The sequence below is a fragment of the Vanessa tameamea genome, chromosome 13, assembly GCF_037043105.1.
Source record: "Vanessa tameamea isolate UH-Manoa-2023 chromosome 13, ilVanTame1 primary haplotype, whole genome shotgun sequence".
Classification (NCBI taxonomy): domain Eukaryota; kingdom Metazoa; phylum Arthropoda; class Insecta; order Lepidoptera; family Nymphalidae; genus Vanessa; species Vanessa tameamea.
The window spans coordinates 9,226,082-9,244,270 of record NC_087321.1 but is presented as its reverse complement, the minus strand read 5'-3'; the positions used below and the strand labels follow the sequence as shown (position 1 = coordinate 9,244,270).

Here is an 18,189-nt window from a genome sequence, read left to right as displayed (position 1 = left end):
ATAGTTTCATTACAATCGGATGATTAGTTTAGGAACGCATAGAGGATTAACATATACAATATTTTATTGATGATAAAGATAATTTTATGGAAATTATGACATTAGCAAACCAAACCTAAATCAATAAAATAGACTGAATATCCCTAATAAAACTACAATATTACTCAGTCAATACATAACATACATGCAACTAGTAGTTAGTTAGTAGTTGTTAATTTACTGTGTCCATATTCCAATAATAATATTGATAACAATAATTTATTACATATATTAATTATTCTCCATAATACTAGTTTTAATCCAAAAAAAAGTCAACAGATTATAATTTATTAACTAAAACATCATGACAATCATGTTTTTTTTTTGTTATCTAATATATAGTGGTCAAGCAAATGACCATTATGATTGTAAGTAACTATCATAATGGTCATTTGCTCATAGACACTGTCGTTGTGAGGAATATCAACCATTCCTCATATAGGAAATGCGCTACCTTGGGACCCAAGATACTATGTCCCTTGTGCGTGTAGTGACCCTTCAAACCGGAACACTAACACTAAAAATACTATTGTTTGCTGTTTGGAGATAGAATAACCGATGGTGCGATACCACCAAATGGTGGTAGGGCATGCTTTCGAATGTTTACTTTATGGCCATAAACTGCCAATCTATCTTTAGATGTATTTACAACTCGTCTCCACAATAATATTTCTATGCTATCTTTCTAGAAAACAATATATTATACGCAATAAATAAGTATATTTTACGCTATATATTATATATATTTAAATCAATAATAATAAAAATCTTCTTCATATTTTCATAACCATATTTTGTAATTTATGTACTTTTAAAAAGGGACACGAACTACACTACTTTTTGCATTTTTAGAATGAAATATGTATTTACTACAATCCGGCATGGTAGATACTTTAAATTTTTCTTTTAAAATTACGATTTAAAAGTGCTAGCAGCTGACTGCTGCAGCCAGTATAGTTTTCTAAAAAAAGAATGCATTATTTTTAGTCGACAGTTATAATTTAGAATAGAAAGTATTTGCTTTTTGTTGAACCTATGTCATAATTTCCAAACAAACCCTGAATGCAATACAGGCATAGGCTTCGAAATGTATTAATATAACACCGCATGTGGCAGCACACGTCTGAATCTGACTCCAGAATAATCTTTTCTGGTCCACAACCAAATGCAGTATACCACGATGAGACCACTATTTAGTAATTAAATAATCGTTTAACGGAATGATTTACCAAACCACATACTAGGCAAAAGTGTTAAGCTTAATGAGAATAGACAACTTTTTAAAAAAAAAAATCTTGTATAATATTTCTCAGTAAACGTATTAAAACAATCGAAAAAGACCTGTCTAAGTACAGTTAGGCACATAATGAATTATGATTAAGTTCTTCTTTTGTACAAAGTTTGTGCAAAAAATAAAGCGGTAAGCATGAAATGTAGACAATTTACTGCACTTACTGGGAGATTCACACAGTGTTCTTTCTATGAGTAGAATAATTCTGTTCTACAGATGTGCGCGATGCAGATTAGGGTACCGTACTATTATATCCAGTGTCCAACACCAAAGAAATATAGGAATTGAAATTAATGGAAGTTTCTGGTTTTATGCGTATATTGCAAGTTTTACATTTGAGGTATAATAATAAACTGCCTTACTACTACATAGTTTAATAATTTCCAAAATAATGAACATTATTAATAAATATTTCTTCAAAACTTTAGCCAATAGTAAATATGATAGGTTTTTTTATAACAAATAAAATATTATTTACCTAAACAATTTAAGACTTTTATCATCAGCTAGAAAACTATATACTTGGTAAGAGTTATTATAGTCCTCAACTACAAGTATGTGCACTAACAGCATTATATTTATTTTACAAGATTTAATTATCGTACAGAACCCAAGTTTCGTAACCTGAACTTGCACCGAGTTTTTTTTTCTAAAAACTAAAAACGCGCGAAATCGCCTTGCGCTAGCTCTCCCTTTTCAAAAGGGCTCGCATTAAATAACTTACAATAGCACAATAGTGCCTATTATTATTATAATGAGGAGCATTTAAAGTGTGATGCAGTTTAGTATGGCTTTACATACTTTTCTGTTATGGTGGGAAGCTTTAACGACTTCCTAGATGTCATAAACCCTTATTTTACACTTTTTTTATTCATATTACCTACTTATGTAAATATAATATAACCAATGATGTTTTTGTATTAGAATATAATTGAATATAACTGTCTGTCTATCTTATATAAATCTTGTAGTTTAGTTTTTTATTGGAAATCCAAAACCTTGTTACACACTACACATTCTAAAGGAAAAGAGAAATATCACAGATAGTTACAGTAAATTTACTAATAAAAACAAACATGATGATAATGTAATAAACGTACCGCATGTTATTAATATCGTTCTACAAAACGAGTTAGTGGACAGTTGCGCTTTTGTTTTGTTGTATAATAATAAAAAAGGAGATTTAAAGATAACGTGGAGCAGCAATAGACCGTAGAATGTCAACGGTCTCAACAAAAACAAAAGTTGGAAAGTTCTTTTTAAGAATTAATTCGAACTATATAACATGAATTAAACGGAAGCTAAAAATTTACATACTAAAATATAGAACTACTTTTACTCATAAATTTTATTAGGTAGTTTTTAATTTAGTCACATACTAAGTTACAAGAAAATTATTAAATATTTTAAGTACCTACTACCTACTTCTTAAATTTAAATTATAGTGTTACGATTATTTCTGAAACAAAAAGCTTACACTTACAATAAGTCCCAAGCAAATGTATTTATGTTAGAACGAATTACAACAAAATGACAGTATATTTTTACATTGTTATTGTTGAATTAAAACTGACTCTGACTGACTAAAGTCTCCTATAATATTGTATGAAATAATAACTGACTTTCTTGAAAAGCTACCTATCTCTGCAATATCAAAATAACATCGTATTTACTTAACAAAATCATAGCTCATCCGAATAGGTATAATAGGTATAACATCAATCTTTTGTTACAATACTTGTTGATGATGCTTAACAGTGGATGAAAATACTATTCGAATATTCTAATAACTATGTAATGTATACTTTTATCCATGGTCCACTGACAACCGAAGATCTAGAATGCATTTTATTACTAACATCTTAAGTGCTACGCCCTTATATGTCAAGAAATAAAAACTATTTCTCAAGTTCCTTCAAAATATCAAATCGTAAACAAACGCGTTCACAAACGTTATGTTTTATTGGCGTCCCTTTCTTGCTCACGTTTGCCGCGCTTTTTACTTTTTCGAAATAAACGTTGGCGGCATTTAAAATCCGGCGCGAGGTATTTTGTTAGAGTCTCGTAAGGGAAACCTAAAAGAGGATTGGACCACATTTTGACATACTTATTAAATTAATTGTTCAAAATGATGATTACAAAATATTTATTTATTTATTAACCATTTCGTGTATATGTTATTTGGTACAATTTCAAGTTATTTCCTTTAATTTAAGGCGAAAACATTAATTGATAATAATGTAAGGAATTGAAATATTCAATGAAAACTATACTTAGTTATTTTACGATAGAGTCTAATTTATCATAACAAATTTATTCAGCGAATCGCGGATATACGTAGTACAAGATGCTCGCCTAGTTTCTGAAAGTTGGCCCTATTGATTTTGTCAGCCAATAGCGAACGAGATAGATGGCGCTACTGTAGCGACGCGAGACTGACCCAAGCTAGCTTGCACTGGGAACATTACTTCGAGCTCCATACATTTTCTTCTGGTTCTCTACGTCTGCAGTTTGGTTGTGTACCAGTTCAAAAATTATTTCAAAATTTTTGCCATCAGGTAAGTCAAATTAATTTTCTAATGATTCTTACGTGTTTTAGTATGCTTAATAGTGATTATCACAGTGCGTTTTAGTAAATTATGTTTTAATCCACGTTGGAATTCTGAGTCAAACATGGCTATAGGCTTCGTCGTACTTTCCTTAGTACGCGTGGGTATAAGAAAGGACGCCCTATTTTAAATAATTAATTTCTCGGATGTTTTCCATTGAACGACTGAAACAGTTCTTCTACAAATCGTAGTTAAATAGTTTTAGTATTATTTAGTAATTATGTCATCTAGAGATAATGCGTATTTTCAACACAATATGAGAAAACAAAATGGCTCGTTCGACTCGGTATAGGCCAGTGAACTCGTTGTAAGGGGCGATAACTAATTTCATCGATTTAATTCATCAAACGTAATGAAAATGGCTTGTTTTAATTGGATTTTCATTAAATATTTATCGGAATTTATTATTTTTAATGCATTAAGCCGTAAATAGGTTTCCCGCCAAAATGTCTCCTAAGAACGCTTCATAGTCGCGTGGAAGCACGTTAGCACGAAAGATAGACCGTGCTTGAATCTTATAACCTATTTAACGATTATTTATTTATTATTTCTTAATAATTTCCTTTTAATTAAGTATTATTATAACTTTCAGGAAAAAAGTTAAAATGTCGGACAAGCCGAAGCGTCCTATGTCAGCATATATGCTTTGGCTAAATAGCGCAAGAGAACAAATAAAAGCCGACAATCCAGGTCTTAAAGTCACCGAAATAGCTAAAAAAGGAGGTGAAATATGGAGGTCAATGAAAGACAAGAGTGTAAGTATATTTAATAACTAATTAACAGTAATCTTTAATTTAGACTTTGTCATTTATATATATTTTTGCCTTACGATTTTAACTTTGTTTTTATTTTCATAGGTTTGGGAGGAAAAGGCTGCCAAGGCAAAGGAGCAATACACAAAAGACCTCGAGTCATATAATGCTAATGGTGGTGGTGGTGAAGGGGGTGGCAAAAAGGCACAGAAGAGAGGAAAGAAGGGCAAGAAAGCAGCAGCACCAGCCGTAAGCAATACATTAATCTATTCATATATTTTACAGTTATTCATAACATATTCAAGCAGACTATTTAAGTTACTATTAACACAAATGAAAATATGTTGATTACCGTGTTAAACTTTCTCATTGTTTTTATAGAAGACAAAGAAGAAGAAGGATGAATCAGACGATGAGGAAGGTGCTGAGGAGGAGGAGGAAGAAAGCGAATGATCTCCCAACCTATAGGCATTTCTGTTCATATTGAATAATTTACTTGGACTTAATTTATTACAAAGTAAAATGGGACTGACTTTCCAAAGTCTGTATTGCATTGTCTTAATTTTTTATACAAGTATTAGAGATATTTTTTAATTCAAAGAATAATTAATGACACACTTTAATGTATTTATAAAATTTGGATCGACATAATGAAATTGTTGATTATTTGACAGGTGTTGTTTACTACTTATTTACCTTACTGTAGTATTGATTAGTTAATAGGTTTTAAGAGTGCAGAGTTTGGAAAGTTTCACCACAGGCTAAGGTCTCTAGGTTTCTAAGCCTTTAAAAAAAAAAAAAATAATGTTTAAGTGTTAGCATGTATACACTGGGGAATTGTACAGTTAGCCCTCCCTCGTTAAGTTCGCTGTGACTGGTGTACTGGATGCTCACCTTTGTAATGTACCTCAAATGGTTTTATCAAAACTGTATGTCTACAACAAACTCTTTTGCCGTAAAGCTGTGCTTTGATATGCCATAAGTATAATTTACGCTAATTTTTATTTGCCCTACAGACAAGAGTTTTGGTTGAACTATGTCAATATGTAAAATTAGAGACAATTTCATGAATGATGTGTCGGCTTATTGTTAATTAAACCTACCTCTCATTGTAAATTTCAATGCTTATAATGGTACCAAACTCTAAGCTAAGAATGGACAGTTCGGGACTTAGCCCGCACTGAGCAATTTAAATTTAGGAAATTGATGTGTATGTTGTATTTTTAGTTAGTTATAGGTAGGTTTTCAATGTGATTAGTCTCTGAAATTTTACATTTGTGTTATTTTGTAAATGAGAATTAGCATTCCTCATGTCAATACGGATTTTACATGTTCAATAAAGTAATTTCATATAAGATTCTATTTTTCAATTTGTCTTTTCATTCTTCTATTCCTATCTTTTTCTATCATGAAACGCATTCCTTAAATTTGATGAATTTATTTTCTATTTTAGAACTTAAGTGATCATACATTTTGTATTAGTTAACAAGACACGTTTCATAACCATTTATACGTCATGACCCTATGCATAAATGACGTAACAAATTGGTGTATAATGTCTGTATATAAGAGACATTACATTTTAATGCAATAGACGGAGTCATTGTAGCAAAGCTTATAATTCAAATCGCATTGTAATAAATCTTAAACATTTGGAGGCTAACGCACATTGAAGTCATTTTGATTTTAGTTTACGCAAGTTTAGTCATTGTCAAATTAAATAAGAATGTTGCCAGTACTTTTTATATATCACTCTAATACTTATCGATGTTTGATAATTATATCAAATGCTCTCTTGGTTTTTACTATTTAAATATAGGGGCTTGCTTTCTGACACGATACATGACATATTAGGCATTATATTAGATGGTAGCTTTTAATAGTAAAAGTGAAATCAATATTTAAATTTCACTAACTAAAAGCTATCCATCGCGACAGCTAGGAGTTAAATTCAGGTTCAATATTTTAATACATTTTTATATTGCTAATACATGTTGCCCTGTGTTTTATGTTTTCCGGGTTGCTGTTAGGCTATGCAACATAAAAACATGATAAGTGATACTTTACGCCTAAGGAGCTTAAGCTTTATAATTCAAAATAATCGGATTACATAGTAGTTTTTGTTTGATTCGGAGAAGCGAATTAAACAAAAATAATAACTGTTCTGATAATAAAAGTATTAAGATTAGTTACTATTGCTCTTAAGTAAATAAAGTCTGATTTTGTTACAAATTGATACTGTTAACGGTTCTACCCAAATAAATTTTAATCCTACCGTTAAGTACTACACTTAGATGTTATTAGTAATGTTAATCCCTAATTCCCTATTTCTTGTCAAATGTCAAAGTCAAAGTGTATGAAAGTAAGGTTATGTTACTGGAATAAACATTAAACAATAATAATATAAATATTATTCAAATAAATGAAGTCAGTCTAAATATGGCTAAAGGAATACATTGAATATTTAGTAGTTTTAAAAATTGTTGCGTTACGTTAATTATATTTATTTTAATGTAAAACAAGCTTTGCTTCGTGAAAATGTCGGGTGAAGGAGCGAGCGCCGGTGCAGGTTCCCAAGTAGCACTGGTAACAGGGGGATACGATCATACCATTAAATTATGGCAAGCGCATAGTGGTGTCTGTTTAAGAACTATGCAACATCCTGACTCGGTAAACTATGTTTATATAGTACAACATTAAATAATATGTATAAAGAATCCAGTCTTTTATGTTTTACCTTTTTAATTGTTATTTATTGTTTCAGCAAGTAAATGATTTAGAAATAAGCCCAAATGGACAAACGGTGGCTGCTTGTGGTTATCAACACATTCGTACGTACGATCTGGCTAGTGCTAATCCTGACCCAGTCTTGAATTATGAAGGCGTTGTGAAGAATGTATCAAGAGTTGGGTTTCAGGTATGTCACTGTAGTATTTTTATTTTTTCTGATTTATATAATGATTTGAGATGTCACAAACAGTTGTTATAGCGAATAGTCAAATTCTAATAAATCACAATTCCTTATGTACAATAACTTGCCATTATTATTCGACATAAATTTAAAGAATATCACACTTTTAAGTAGCCTTGTCACAATCAACTTGATCACAATTATGAACATAAATACGTTTTTTCACAACAATTATGTGCTTTATATATTGCCTTACTAATAACTTAATTAATCAAACACTTTGATGCCACTGACTTTAGACTTATTTTTTATATTAATGATAACAATACTAAATGGTTTTTTTAAGGAAGTTTTTTTGTTCACTGCAACTTTTTTTAACAACTATTTGCCAAATGTTGAATAATCCTAGCTATTATTCGGTACCAGATACTAAATAATAGAGAATATTGGTGGCCTGATTATGCCTATATTGCATGAATAAGAATACCTTCAATATGATATTATATATGTCTATTCTATAGAATGTATAACAAAGGACATCTAAAATGCAAATTACATTCCAAGAAAGATCACTATAGCTTGTTATTATGTATATGAAAACATTATTTATTGTTTAAAAAATGTTAATTCTTTTTTACTAAACTTATTTATAATTAGAATTATGATTTCAGGAAAATGGTCAATGGATGTACACAGGTGGAGAAGATTGCACAGCAAGAATATGGGATATAAGGTACTTTTGCCACTGATGTACATAATAATTTAGTCCTTTTTAGACTACTGGCTAGCACAGACATCATTACAATAATTACCTATGCTGACCAAACATGTACATTCCTATAATATATAGATTATTTAAATATTTCTGTAGGTCCTATTTGTATTTTTTCATTTCACTCAGGTCTCTTGTCTCTCTCTCTCTCTCACTTGGGGGAGGAATGTAAAAAAGCTTTAAAATTTATAAATAATAATTTAAATTATGCCCAATCAACTTCATGATAGTTGTATGTACTTTATATTTCAGAATTGGTCATCCATTTCAATGCCAGAGGATATTTCAAGTGCCAGCACCTGTGAATGCAGTGGTACTTCATCCAGACCAGTCGCAGATCATGGTTGGAGGGCAGAGTGGCATCATCCATATTTGGGACTTGAAGACTGATCACAATGAGCAACTAGTAATTATTAGATTTTTTTTACATGAAGTTGTGTAAGCCTATCTTATTAAAATCATATTAAACATAATTTTACTGTGTGGAAAAGTGTCGAAAAGATCTATGTCTCGCTGGTTCTTTTTGGTAAAATTGGTAAGATTCGCATGTGCTTATGAGAGTCTACTGTAATTATGTATATTTTGTTAACTAAACACAGATTCCGGAAGCGGAAACCAGCATCCAGGATATAGCTATTGACCCCGAGGGGAAGATGATGGCTGCTGTTAACAACAAAGGGAACTGTTACGTGTGGTCGCTTGGCGGGTCTCCCCCGCGACCTGTGCCTCGCAAACATCTCCAAGCCCATAAGAAGTACGCGCTACGGTGTAAATTCAGCTATGATTCCACGTAAGTATATTTAATATCACAGACAATGCATACAAACTTGAGAAAAAACACATTTAATATGTTGATAATAAAATGGTGTTTGGTTTGTTCTATGAGTTCAGATACTCGTTCTCTACAAACACAATTGATGTGATAAAGCTTTCAAAAGTTATAAAATAAAATAAATTGTAAACAAAAGTATTTATACTATATTTCAGTGACAGCTAATATTTCTATATTCCATGCAATTTGATAATATTTGTTGTTACCATATAAATAAAATTTGTAAGATACATACAAATTTTATTTTACAAAGTTCTAATAACAACTTGCCCGACATTTAAAAAGACATTTTCTGACGAATACCACATTTTTTTTAGATCTCGACCAATCAAGGTCAAAGCTGTTTATTTGGCCTTACTCCTGCCTGTGTTGTGTCGTAAACTTCAAGTATACGTTGCGCAGTGACGTTACAGAGCGTTGGACCTCAGGGACACGCCCCACTGTGATGTCACAGACACAGACGAGCAACAGATAGTTTTGCCTCGCTTCTAACCCGAATTATCTGTGTGTTAGGATGCTGGTGACGACGTCAGGCGACTGCTCTGCGCGCGTGTGGCGCACGAGCGACTGGTCGCTAATGCGAGAGCTGCGACACGAGACCCAACGCTGGGTGTGGGACGCCGCCTTCACACTCGATTCGAGATATCTCTTTACCGGTAATCTACGTCAGACTTCATACATTATTTGTAGTACCCACACACGAATTAATATTCTTACTAATCATTAATTACCAATCCTTGGTGGTAGGGCCTTGTGCAAGCCCCTCTGGGTAGGTACCACCCACTCATCAGATATTTTACCGCCAAACAGCAATACTCGGTAGTGTTGTGTTCCGGTTTGAAGGGTGAGTGAGCCAGTGTAATTGCAGGAACACTAACATCGTGGTTGGAATGTTTATTATTTCTTACAGCGCCATTGTCTATGTGGCCCATTTGCTAGTCCTACATCATAAAAATGACGAGCAATATATATTGAAAACATAACAATAAGGGATACTGTTTACTTTTATTGAATATTTAATTGCACGACATGGGAAGTTTAATTCTTGTTGACACTTTGCAAAATAATGAAAAGTAAATGAGGTAGCTAATTCAGAGAAAAAGTCTGTTAAATTTAAGCACTATTAATATATTAGAGAACTGCGACATGATTTATAATCTCTGTAATTGTTAACAAGTAAAATGAGACTTAAAATGGTTATTGCTTACAGGCTCATCCGACAGCTACGCCCGCCTGTGGGACCTGGAGAAGGGCACGCTGGAGCGCGAGTACTGCGGACACCAGAAGCCGATAACCGCGCTCGCTTTCAGAGACCAAGCTGTATAAGATTCATGCATATATGTATATGATCAAATATTAGAACTTACTTTGAAATGTACACAATTTATAAACGAAGTGTGTTTATAAGGTGCGTTATTTAGGTATACTTTGAAGAGTTTGTTAATGATGAAAAATATTTTTTTAACTTAAGCTAAGTTTCTCACTGCTTGACTCTTTTTCACGCCAAGCCTAAAATTTATAACAGACCCATTCACTCTGTTCACTCAAGTGTTTCAGTTTTTGTTTAGATTATTTACTTTGAGTGAAAGAGCTGAATGACGGAAAAAGAACTACCTGATACCATCTTTACAGTGTTAGTCATTCATCAATTTCTGAATATATAATACAGTTCAAGTATTTGAGGATTATTATCATATATAAATCTTTAAACTAAAAAAATCTATTGTCAAATAAAAAAATGTAACCATCTATATAACTCTCTTTAAAAAGAGAAAATTTAATCAATTTGTCAACAAGGATCTATAATTGAAACGAATGTTTGTACACTGACAATCAACGACTGACTTTGCCATCTCTTTATCTGTTGTAAATATTTAATACTAAAAGGACATGTGTTCAATGCATTTACTGTGTAAATGATGTAGCCATACTTGTAAATATTTTTTTAAATTAAAAAATACCTACTGAAGTACTGTGTCTTTTTTCACATTTTAATTTTTTCTAAAAATGTTTTCATATGAATGTATAATGTTTAGTGTTTAAGCACTAGCATGAGTGATTTATGTATAAAAATGCAATCAATTGAAACATAGAACCAAGCGAATACCATTTATTCTTGCAATAATATAAATAATGTAAGTCATACAATTCTATTAAGTATCGTGTATTGCACTTCGACCGAAATATAAACAAATATATTAAATACTTAGTAAAAAACATTATACAAAATAAATGCTTTTTTGTGACATCTCTATAACTTTGACAATCCCACATCCGAACCGTCTTAATACTGTTTTAAAATAATTCAGATCAAATTGTTTTTTTTTAATAAATTAAAATAATAAGTAATATCGGAATGTCGAGACTTAATCGCAGACTAGAATAATAGATATAAATGCAAGCGGTTATACATAAAGAACTATTTGCAACGCTCAGTAGACGCGCGACGTTTAGACTGTGCGTACGTGACCATACGATACGTCCAGTGAACGCAGACGGCGCTCAGTGAACGCAGTCGACGTTCTGTTGCCGCAGACGTCGCACCGGATACAGACGACGCCTGATGAAGCGAGACGTCGAACAGCGGGAGCAGCCGAGCTCGGAACACGCGACGCTCAGTTGCAGCAGGCGTCCAGCGCCGGCAGCACGGCCTCGCCCATCTCCGAGCAGGCGTCGCCGGCGAGCGAGTAGGACAGCACGAAGCGCAGCGGCGGCGGCGCGGCGGGCGCGGCGAGCAGAAGCAGCTGCGTCAGCGCCGGCGGCGGCAGGAACGGGTTGTAGGCCGGCAGCGACGTGTGCGACGGCGACAGCAGGCGCACCTTGCAGCCCTGCGCATAGCTTGTGTTACGACTAGTGCACCACATACACAAATTCAATATAATCGACCACTTGCTTATAAACTTTTTTACATTATATTCTTCATAACTATATTGGCAATGATTAGTATAACCTCTTTTAACCTGTGCGATGATGTGATGTGTGTGTAATGAATGTAATACAGTTTATAGTGGGAAATTATTAAAGCGATAAACAAATAATAATAGAGATCTACATAAGATACCTTTGGTACAACCGCTTGGAACTTATAATCTTCTATGGGCGAAGTATTTTTACTTGTAGTCGAAACTACGATAACGCTCACGTCTGGGCGTGGCTTATCTTTACAGAAATGTAGCACCACTGTTAACCCATCGTCCTCCTCGAACACCGTCAACGGAGGAATTTTACTTGGATGGACACTCTGTAGAGTCAAGTTAATATCAGTCAGAGGTTGCACATTGTTGGTTTTATTCATTGCAACGCCTTTCTGTTCAGTCGATAGATTTTCCTTATTTTCTACAGTCGTAGTGATGATTTTAGTATCATTTTCTGCAGGTAATCTTAAGTCCAATATATTATCTAGAGAGCTATCAGATTTTACTCCAAAATTGTTATTTAAAATATTCGGAGATGAAGATTTCTCATCGGAACTGATGTCGACCATGACGTCATCGTTGGGAGTGATTGACTTTGAAGACTGAGCCAAAGATGACTTATTTTGTTCTTCGTTCCTTTTTGTGAAGAAATCCAAATCTAATAATGCGGTATTGTTAGCTATTTGTACTTCGTGTTTAGGTGAAGATTTTTCCAAAGCATTCATTGGAATCTTTTTTGTATGTTTGCTAGAATAAAAAAAAAATTATATATTAGCCTTATTTTATAGACAGCTGTTAATTTCTAAGTCGGATTGTTGAGTGTTAAATCCTTACCGTATCTCGTTCGTTTTATTATAAATTTCTGCCGTCAAAAATATAACAATATAATATATTTAGGCAAAATATGTGTTTTAAATATATTGGTTGTATGAATATTATTGATCACAATGTTTAAATTTTTTTATTTATCTTATCTGTAACGTATTTTAGTCGTTATGACAAAGGCCTCATTCCCGAGGCATACTTTTACTTACCCATTAAAATTGTCTAATCGTTTCAAATTATCCGGTAAAGATTGTTTCAATAATTGCTCACCAAGCGAGTCTAGTTCATGCCAACCTTCGATTTTTTTATTTTTTTCTCCTAATAAATCTGCATCTTCTGAAATGGATAAATTGTAAAATATAAAAGTAATAAATTATAATAAATATTTCGTATTTGGTGAGCCAGTCTCACCAGTGGACATTAAATTAACGGGTTTCAAAGGTTCTGCTATATTATTGGCACTCTCATTAGAGAAAATATCTCCTAATTCATCTATCACAGTATTGTTTGCATTCTTTGGTTTGTCACTCTCGTGTCTGTTAATGTTGGCTCCCGCAAAATCTAGTAAGCTGTCACTGTTTGCTGTTTGTACTTCTGTCTTGGATCCTTTAGATTTTATTTTCATATCACTAACAAATTTGTTATATTTATCGAACACTTCATCGAGTACATCATTAGCATGTAGTATATCACCTGTAATTAAAAAAGTTCACTTAAGAATATATAAATGACGAATTATATTTTGCTTTACTTGACAATTTAATTCATTATAAATACACATGTATGAGATTCTTAATAATTTTTACTTAGATTTTCAGCTGGTGTGTCAGTGGAGGCCAAGTGTTGCAGCACTGGACGGAGTCTCGCGCAACTGGCATATAGCTCATGAATTAGCTGTTCTTCATCAGAAGACGCGTCCTCTGCGTGTTCCAACATATCTCTAAGAAGACCTGCACTGTCTAATGCTGCACTTACTTCTTGAGCTCGGCGACTGTTAGCTTCGGAGCGACGTTCTTCCTGCCATCAATTTAGTGGATAAGTTACCCAAATCGTAATATAATATTTTTCATAACTATACTTACATAATCATAGATTAATTAAATAATCATTGAGGGCTGAGGGTGTGAAGTGAAAACTTCCATTTCAGAAAATTAATAATAATTTAATTCATACATTCATTCATTGCAGAAATAATAAATTTAGAGTCAATTATTTTATTTTGATTATCTTTTACTTGAATTAATTTGAAATTTTGACAGTTTATAAATAGTTCATATAGCAAAATTGACAAAACATCAACTTATTTGTCTGTCAAAAGATAGTAAAAAGAATGCAATCAATTTATCATACCAATTGTTTAAATTAATTGGTGACTGAAAAATATACCCGTCACATACTTAGATCTTTTAAAACATAATACAATTGTATGCTGGTGCCATTTGGATAATGTGTGTAACCAAAATTCAGATTACAAAAAAATATATAATTTTTGGTGCACCTACACTAAACGAGAGATAATAACTTTTTAACATTTTCAGTATGACTTTTTTTTTTTAATGTAAGTGCATTTAATTGTAAAGTGTTTCTTTTTTTGTTACTTTTGTAATCAATGATTATGTTAATATTTAAATAAAGTAAAATGTATAAGGTTAATTCACTCAAAATTTGGTAATAAATCTTTTAGTTTACCTACATTTATTTTATAAATAGAAACCCATAAAGAGAATTTAAATACCAGTAGATATACTTTTTTCCAGACTCTAACTTCAACATAAAACTCAATAATGCAGAATTCACATGCTCCATTAATAAAAATTACTTAAGAATTATTAATTATATACTTTAGACCTTAGGCCTTAAGCCTTAATTATATACAAATCCAGCATAGCACCTATTTCTCATTTTTAGCCAAATAACTTCTATTTAAAATAATGTAGACTATAGCTGGATTTATTTATAATAATTTATTAAACATTATAATGGGTAATGTTAAAAATTTTCATTTAAACTAGGTGATGTATCAAGTACTATTAGTGGTTTTACAGGATACTTAATACTAATTGATAAACATAAGGAAAAAGTGAAGGCTTGTGGTAAGATATATTAGCAATTACTGAATAGTAGAGAAATTTTGCTACTGGGCTTTCATATATATCCTAATAGTTGAATAAAGAATAAAATCTGTTATGAATCCATACAAATACAAAGGCTGAACTTACTTCTCGGACCATTGTTTTAATCAATCTATTTGCATGCTGCAGATCTTCTGGTTTTTTACTCTGTAGTAGTTTTTGCAAGAGCTTAGATTTTTCTTCATCTTCAAATATAGCACTTTTAGTTCTTGGCTTAGATATCATGGTATTGTCCTCGGGAGGCAAAGGTGGTGGAGTCTCTTTTATAACACCTTGATTTTTGAGCATATCAAATGCAACCTTAAACTTTGTTTCTTTTGGATATTCTATGGACCAGGCATGAAGCAGTTGCAGAACCTAAATGAATGTTTTTTATAGCGAACATTATGTTATTCAAAGGTTATTATATAATTATAGCATCTACAGTTAAAGTACATTCCACCTACCCTTGTTCGAACTTCTGGTGCTGTTCTATCTGCGAAATATTTGGGAGACACTAGCTTTATCAACTCATTTAAGAATCTAAATTTTCCAACTTCCGCGTGAAAGTTGGAATCACAGCGCCGCATACATCTGTCGAGCATTGTGAGTGCCAAGAGGGCTTCCCGAGCATTTAATGAGTGAATACGAGCCGCTAGTGCCTGAGCTGCTAACTGAGGACCATCTGCGGAATCTTGCATCACTACGCAGAAAGCTTCCAAGGCCGCAGCATCAGGTTGTGGCAAAGTTTCATAAGTTGCTTTTACTAAAGAAAGATAAAACACATAATATGCATAACTTCGATACAAAAATATAAAATGACGATAGTGTATGACATACTTACAAATTAAAGCTTCCAAACTAGTAAGCGTTACGTTCATTGTGTATATAGTTAAGTGAACCAAATAACCAATACCTATTTTTATTACTAGTTTTTGTTGTAAATTTGTTTTTAGGTAGATGTCATTATCCAGAAGCCATTGACATATTCGACATACTTGGGAGACCTATAATATGTAAACATTTAACATTACCCATAATCAAAAGGGAAAACCGGTATTTGTAAAATGTTTTGACATTTATTTTTAACTATAACTTTTTGAAAATTCATCTTATTCTTTTATTGCAAAAAAAATCAAAATAAAAAATACTGTGATTTGTTTATTGAAGTGAAGATATTTACACCGTAATTGGAAACTTTACAATGTCATATCTAAATAAATAGTTGCTATATACTTGCTATACATGTAGCTTTTACTCATTGCTAAGTATCTGTCAATGTCAAATCGACATTTCACATTTGTGACTAAATTTGATTCAGCTGCTAAAAATAATTTTACAATTTTTACAGAAGTAGCTCAAAAATGGCTATTTCTAGATTGACCCGACTTGTGGTACAATCTAAAAACATCTCAAAACATGAACATGTTTTGCCACGAAGAACAGCAACTACCACTCCGACTGGTGCTATACTACCAGAACCAGAAAAAACACCATTCGGACTCCTGAGTATTGTTTGTGCTGTCGTACCAGGATTATTGATTGGAGCTGCAATAAGTAAGAGTATTGCGAATTTTCTGGAAGAGAATGAATTGTTTGTTCCTTCTGACGACGACGATGACGACGACTAAGTATTTCAACCAGGATGGATTGACAACGGTGGTTGATGTGAAAGTATTTTATTTTTTAATAGATCTAATGCGGGTATATGAATAATAAACAAGCTTGTTAAATACAAATTTATTGTGTTACAAAAACCACATTATGTATTTAATGACTTTGTGCTAAGTTATTAAAAATATCTAACTTAATAATTAGGTGGTTACTCAAACAATATTTTAGTTGTTACTAAATTTTAAGTCATACTTATTTACAACGTAGACATAAGTACATATATTTATACATGATAAGCAAGCTATATACATTAATTTGAATTTCTATCATAAAAATCACAATATTCATAAATATATCCCGGGTAACAAATTATGCAGTCTGTGCTGAGCTAGTCAAATGTTACTCTCAATTTAGTTGTATTCAAAAATCTCATTACACTTGTGCTTAATATTAAGAAAATGTGAATAAATGTCTTCTGAAAATGGCTTATTCAGTCTTATTTTTTAAATTCCCATCCATTCAAATCCTCTTATGGAAGACTTATTCATTATGAGTTTATAGTAAATAATATTTAACATTTGTAAAATTTCCATTATCATATTAATAATGTTGTGTTTCACATTGATCAATTTCTATTATAAAAGAGGTTGTACTAAAATGTAAATAATATTTTGGTCTTATCCTAAAAAGAATTTCATGACTTTAAATAATATCTCAATGTTCATAAAACTTCAGACATGTATACTTGTCTGTGAATAAAAATGTATATATTATAACTAATACATTATTGAATACCTATTTTGACTAAAGATATACTGTATTTCAGAAAAGCAATACTGTTTGCTGACAATTTTTTTAACTTACATAAATAGTAACCATTCAATGATAATTCTCATTTGAGTAGGTGCCTAGAACATGTGTAACCAAATATATATCCCCAAAAACTACATATTACTGGTAAGAGTTAAAATGTATATGGTAAATATCAAATCTGTCTGATCCAATTGCAGGAGGAGATAAGATAAATAAACATTTTTTTTCTTTTAATTGATATGAAATCATTGGATGAGATCATAATTATCTGTGGTATGTAAAATGCCATTTATGTATTTATAAAGTGTTTTTAAGTAGTTATGTGGCACTGTCATCTATTAATTAATTATTATGAGCTGTTTGTAGTGCATAATACAGCAGAGCTATAAGCAAATTTCATGGAAAATGTTAATCTAAAGTTAGTTTACCTTTACTCCTCCAGTATATTATTATATTACAGTCCTTTATATATGGACATTCGTACAATTGAACAATAATTTTATTGTGGTATCATCTTCAACCTTCATTGCTTGAAATTAAATATAATTTCTTAAAAGTGTAATAAAAAGCACTGGTGTGGTTTTTGAATAACTATTTACTAGGTGGCACCTCCCTCAACTAATTTTGCATCAGGCTAGACCCCAAGCAATTATATTATGAAAATATTATGGATAATTATTATATCAATCGTAATGATGTTCTGTA

At 32.0% G+C, this 18,189-nt stretch overlaps 4 protein-coding genes across 4 annotated transcripts; 3 read left to right on the top strand and 1 right to left on the bottom strand.

Moving 5' to 3' along the window:
* Window positions 1–3,731: 3,731 nt before the first annotated feature.
* Window positions 3,732–6,061, top strand: LOC113403449 (high mobility group protein D-like). Its single transcript, XM_026643996.2, has 4 exons — window positions 3,732–3,888; window positions 4,532–4,694; window positions 4,797–4,940; window positions 5,073–6,061. The coding sequence occupies exons 2-4, from the start codon at window positions 4,545–4,547 to the stop codon at window positions 5,142–5,144; spliced, it is 366 nt and encodes a 121-aa protein (XP_026499781.1). The 5' UTR covers window positions 3,732–3,888; window positions 4,532–4,544; the 3' UTR covers window positions 5,145–6,061.
* Window positions 6,062–7,038: 977 nt separating this feature from the next.
* Lst8 lies at window positions 7,039–10,863 on the top strand. The gene is made up of 7 exons (XM_026643995.2): window positions 7,039–7,361; window positions 7,456–7,608; window positions 8,274–8,335; window positions 8,627–8,780; window positions 8,974–9,164; window positions 9,720–9,862; window positions 10,417–10,863. Exons 1-7 carry the CDS (start codon window positions 7,230–7,232, stop codon window positions 10,530–10,532), a joined length of 951 nt encoding a protein of 316 aa, XP_026499780.1. The 5' UTR covers window positions 7,039–7,229; the 3' UTR covers window positions 10,533–10,863.
* Window positions 10,864–11,301: 438 nt separating this feature from the next.
* Window positions 11,302–16,079, bottom strand: LOC113403446 (ADP-ribosylation factor-binding protein GGA2). Its single transcript, XM_026643993.2, has 8 exons — window positions 15,902–16,079; window positions 15,525–15,823; window positions 15,166–15,435; window positions 13,753–13,963; window positions 13,358–13,639; window positions 13,156–13,282; window positions 12,268–12,868; window positions 11,302–12,034 (listed from the first exon to the last, which is right to left on the bottom strand). Exons 1-8 carry the CDS (start codon window positions 15,936–15,938, stop codon window positions 11,822–11,824), a joined length of 2,040 nt encoding a protein of 679 aa, XP_026499778.2. The 5' UTR covers window positions 15,939–16,079; the 3' UTR covers window positions 11,302–11,821.
* Window positions 16,080–16,338: 259 nt separating this feature from the next.
* Window positions 16,339–17,157, top strand: LOC113403450 (essential MCU regulator, mitochondrial). The gene has a single exon (XM_026643997.2). The coding sequence runs from the start codon at window positions 16,422–16,424 to the stop codon at window positions 16,686–16,688; it is 267 nt and encodes an 88-aa protein (XP_026499782.1). The 5' UTR covers window positions 16,339–16,421; the 3' UTR covers window positions 16,689–17,157.
* The last annotated feature ends 1,032 nt before the right edge of the window (window positions 17,158–18,189 follow it).

What these genes read in the sequence shown, in the direction of transcription:
- LOC113403449 (XM_026643996.2), top strand. Translation starts at nt 4,545, where the DNA reads ATGTCGGACAAGCCGAAGCGTCCTATGTCAGCATATATGCTTTGGCTA. An exon ending in GGTCAATGAAAGACAAGAGT is followed by an intron (nt 4,695 to 4,796) that starts GTAAGTATATTT and finishes TTATTTTCATAG; the next exon opens with GTTTGGGAGGAAAAGGCTGC. An exon ending in AGAAAGCAGCAGCACCAGCC is followed by an intron (nt 4,941 to 5,072) that starts GTAAGCAATACA and finishes TTGTTTTTATAG; the next exon opens with AAGACAAAGAAGAAGAAGGA.
- Lst8 (XM_026643995.2), top strand. Translation starts at nt 7,230, where the DNA reads ATGTCGGGTGAAGGAGCGAGCGCCGGTGCAGGTTCCCAAGTAGCACTG. An exon ending in CTATGCAACATCCTGACTCG is followed by an intron (nt 7,362 to 7,455) that starts GTAAACTATGTT and finishes TTATTGTTTCAG; the next exon opens with CAAGTAAATGATTTAGAAAT. An exon ending in GCAAGAATATGGGATATAAG is followed by an intron (nt 8,336 to 8,626) that starts GTACTTTTGCCA and finishes TTTATATTTCAG; the next exon opens with AATTGGTCATCCATTTCAAT.
- LOC113403446 (XM_026643993.2), bottom strand. Translation starts at nt 15,938, where the DNA reads ATGAACGTAACGCTTACTAGTTTGGAAGCTTTAATTT. An exon ending in CACCAGAAGTTCGAACAAGG is followed by an intron (nt 15,436 to 15,524) that starts GTAGGTGGAATG and finishes ACATTCATTTAG; the next exon opens with GTTCTGCAACTGCTTCATGC. An exon ending in TCCAAGCGGTTGTACCAAAG is followed by an intron (nt 12,035 to 12,267) that starts GTATCTTATGTA and finishes AGCTATGCGCAG; the next exon opens with GGCTGCAAGGTGCGCCTGCT.
- LOC113403450 (XM_026643997.2), top strand. Translation starts at nt 16,422, where the DNA reads ATGGCTATTTCTAGATTGACCCGACTTGTGGTACAATCTAAAAACATC.